The sequence below is a fragment of the Falco peregrinus genome, chromosome 12 (genome assembly GCF_023634155.1).
Source record: "Falco peregrinus isolate bFalPer1 chromosome 12, bFalPer1.pri, whole genome shotgun sequence".
Taxonomy (NCBI): Eukaryota; Metazoa; Chordata; class Aves; order Falconiformes; family Falconidae; genus Falco; species Falco peregrinus.
This window is the reverse complement of record NC_073732.1, coordinates 17,871,911-17,875,174: the sequence shown is the minus strand read 5'-3', so window position 1 is coordinate 17,875,174 and position 3,264 is coordinate 17,871,911. Positions and strand designations below refer to the sequence as shown.

Sequence of the window (3,264 nt, the reverse complement as noted above, 5' to 3'; positions counted from 1 at the left end):
GCCGTCGCGGAGCTGCCCCCGGCCGGGCTCAGCCCCGCGCTGCCGGGACCCTCAGGGCGGGCAGGGCCGCGCAGGGGCTGGCAGGCACCCCCCGGTCCCCCGGCACCACCTCGCACCCGGCCACCGCGGCTGAGGGGACGTGAGGTCGCGCCGCGCACGCTGCACGGCCCCACGGGGACCCCCGGCACCCCCAGCCCATCGCCCGCCACCGTGCCCGAGGGGGCGTGTGGGCGGTGTCACCCCGGCAGAGGTGCTCTCCCCCCCGGGCTGGGGGTGCGCAGGCGTGCCGGCACGGGCTGTCCCCCCCCCGGCACCCCGGGTCGATAACCGGGCGGCCGAGCGCCCCGCGGGGCCGGGATGGCGCGGCGGGACACACACGCCAATGGGCGCCCGCAGTGGCGGCACAGGGAGGGGAGCGCCGGAGCTGCTGGTTAAACTGGAACCAGGCGCGGTGGCCCCCCCCGCGGTCCCTGCCCCGGGGACTCTGACCCCACGGGCGGCCAGGGGAAGCCGAGGCAGGCGGTGCTGAGCAGCCCTGGGACGGAGCCGGGGGAGCAGGGCAGGATGGACCCCGCCATGGAGCTGGCAGAGGACCCCAGGTGGGTGCCGGGGACCTCCGTGTCATTTTGCAGCCAGGCAAATCCAACTTTTTGGAGCAGGATTTGGGGTTATTCCCTCTGTAAAAGAATGCAGGCGCCTGGGGGTGAGGCAAGCCAGCCAGGGGACCCCGGGGACCCTGCGGGGCTGGGTGTCCCTGTGTCCCTGCCAGCCTCGTGCAGCGATCCCCTTCTCCGCAGGTTCCCCCGCCCGTTGGTGGAGATGCTGATCAGGAACTTCAGCGTGCCGGCAGCCTGCTTCTCCCTGCCACCCACCTCCCGGCAGCTGCTGCAGCGTAGGTGGGGGGCCCGGGTGGGGGGCGCGGGGGGGGGACCCCTCCTCTCGCCACTGCCGGAGCAGGGCAGGGACGAAGGGGGATGAAGGCGGTAGGGCGGCTGCGGCAGGTGCGGGCAGGGAGCAGCCCTGAGGAAGCAGGAGGCAGCTGGGTGCTGCTGGGGTGTCAGCCTCCCCGCCATAGCCCTGCCTGCAGGGATGGGGGTGACCCTGGGGAGGGTCAGCACCGGGGTAGGTGACATGGGACACGGGAGCAGCAGGGCAGAAGCACTAGCTCTGGCACAGCCAGATGTGGCGAGGATGCAGTGAGGAGCTTCCCGAAGCGTGGAGTGGTGGGGCAGTGGAGCTCCCTGCTGTGGTGGCCCCAGGGGAGACAGGAGGGGATGGAGCCAGCTTCTTACCCCTCCCTGGCAGAGCTGGACATGGCCCAACTCACCATCATGGGCCTTGCCACCATCATGACGCTGCTGTCAGTCATGATATTCGTGGAAGAGGCCTTCTACCTCACACGCAAGATCCGCTGCCCCATCAAGATGAAGACCCTCTGCTGGAGCAGCTCGGCCCCTACAGTGAGCTGGGGCATGGGGGTGGTGGTGGGCATCACCCTGGTGGGCCTGGGCCACCCAAGGGGTGCCAGCCCCCAGGAGGAGGGGAGCGGCAGTGTGCCAAGCTCACATCTCCCCCAGGTTGTGTGCGTGGTCAGCTGCTTCGGTCTGTGGATCCCACGCTCCATGATGGTGGTGGAGATGGCTACCACAGCGTGAGTATTGCCTACCCCAGGGCAGGGGCACCGGGGAGCCCGCAGGCCCTGACCTGCTTTCCTCCTCCTCCTCTTCTGCAGGTACTTTGCCATCTGCTTCTACCTCCTGATGCTGGTCATGGTGGAGGGCTTCGGGGGGAAGGAGGCGGTGCTCAGCACCCTGAAAGATGTGCCCATGGTGGTCAGCACTGGGCCCTGCTGCTGCTGCTGTCCCTGCCTGCCCCGAATCACCATGAGCAAGTGAGGGACAGCTGGGGTAACCCCCTGCCCCTGGGGAGGGCATCCACCCCCCACTTCTGCTGGGGCGGAACAGCAAGTCCCCGGGCGGAGGCTCAAGGACCTCAGGGTGCTATCAGCCTCTCTCGCTGTCAGGAGAAAGCTTCAACTGCTGATGCTGGGGACTTTCCAGTATGCCTTCTTCAGGGCTGTCGCCGTCTTCCTGGGGCTGGTCCTGGCTGCTGATGGCAACTACAACCCTGCTGATGTGAGTGCCCGGGCATGGGCAGGGTGACATCCTGGCCAGGGGAGCCTCCACCAGCCCTCGCCTTGCACAGCAGCTTGGTCAGCCCAGGCACGTTTCCTCTGTCCCCCCCAGATCTCGGCAGAGAGCGTGGCCCTCTGGATCAACACCCTGGTCGGCGTCTCCACGCTCTTCGGGCTGTGGGCCTTGGGCATCCTATTCCGGCAGGCCCGGCTACACCTGACAGAGCAGAACATCAAGGCCAAGTTCTCCTGCTTCCAGGTGAGCCCTCGTCCTGCCTGGCTCGTCGCTGAGCGAGGGGCTCTTCCAGCACACCTGGGATGAGGTGGTATGGGGGGGGGGGGAGATGGTGCGGCAGGAGCTACTGGTGGGCAAGAGCCAGGTCTGGCTGCTGGAGTGGGGAAGGCAGCGGCTCCTGCCCCACCACCTCTGGTGTTGGTGGCTGCAGATCCTCCTCCTCCTGACGGCGCTGCAGCCTGCCATCTTCAGCATCCTGGCCAACAATGGCAACATCGCCTGCTCACCACCCTTCTCCTCCAAGGCCAGGTCACAGCGTAAGTCAGGAGATAGGGGAGCAGTGTCACACGCTGCTGGCTGAGCCCCGCCATTGCACAGTGGGGTGTGGGGGAACAGGCATGGTGGATCGAGGCAGCTTCAAATGACCCTTTCCCTCTTCCAGAGATGAACATGCAGCTGTTGATCCCACAAACCTTCATCTTGGCAGTGGTGACACGGATGTACTACCGCAAGCAGGATGACAAGCCAGGCTACCAGCCTGTCAGCTTCACACCTGCTGGCACCAGTGTCAAGGCGTGAGCGGGAGGGAACAACCGGGGTGCCAAGGTGCAGAGTAAGGCCAGGGACTGGTCTGCCCTGTACAGCCATCTCCTCCTCCTCTGGCCCTGGGGAGCTGCTGGCAGCAGTTGAGGCAGAGGGGGAAAGGGCATCTTGGCATGTGGTAAAAGGGTCTGAAACCTGAAAACCACAAGCCAAAGGGATCCGTGAAGCTGCCTCCAGCCCAAGGGGCTCTTGTCTGGCACCAAATAAAGATAAATCTGTACCCAAGTCTTATGCTGGTGACTGCGCTCAGATTGTCTCCTGCCCAGGCTGGGCTGAAAATGACTCCACACAG

At 66.2% G+C, this 3,264-nt stretch overlaps 1 protein-coding gene across 1 annotated transcript; it reads left to right on the top strand.

The window, feature by feature from the left end:
- Positions 1-366: 366 nt before the first annotated feature.
- On the top strand, positions 367-3,197 carry SLC51A (solute carrier family 51 subunit alpha). Its single transcript, XM_005237809.4, has 9 exons — positions 367-599; positions 798-892; positions 1,306-1,460; positions 1,578-1,651; positions 1,733-1,891; positions 2,024-2,135; positions 2,247-2,393; positions 2,581-2,686; positions 2,812-3,197. The coding sequence occupies exons 1-9, from the start codon at positions 565-567 to the stop codon at positions 2,946-2,948; spliced, it is 1,020 nt and encodes a 339-aa protein (XP_005237866.1). The 5' UTR covers positions 367-564; the 3' UTR covers positions 2,949-3,197.
- The last annotated feature ends 67 nt before the right edge of the window (positions 3,198-3,264 follow it).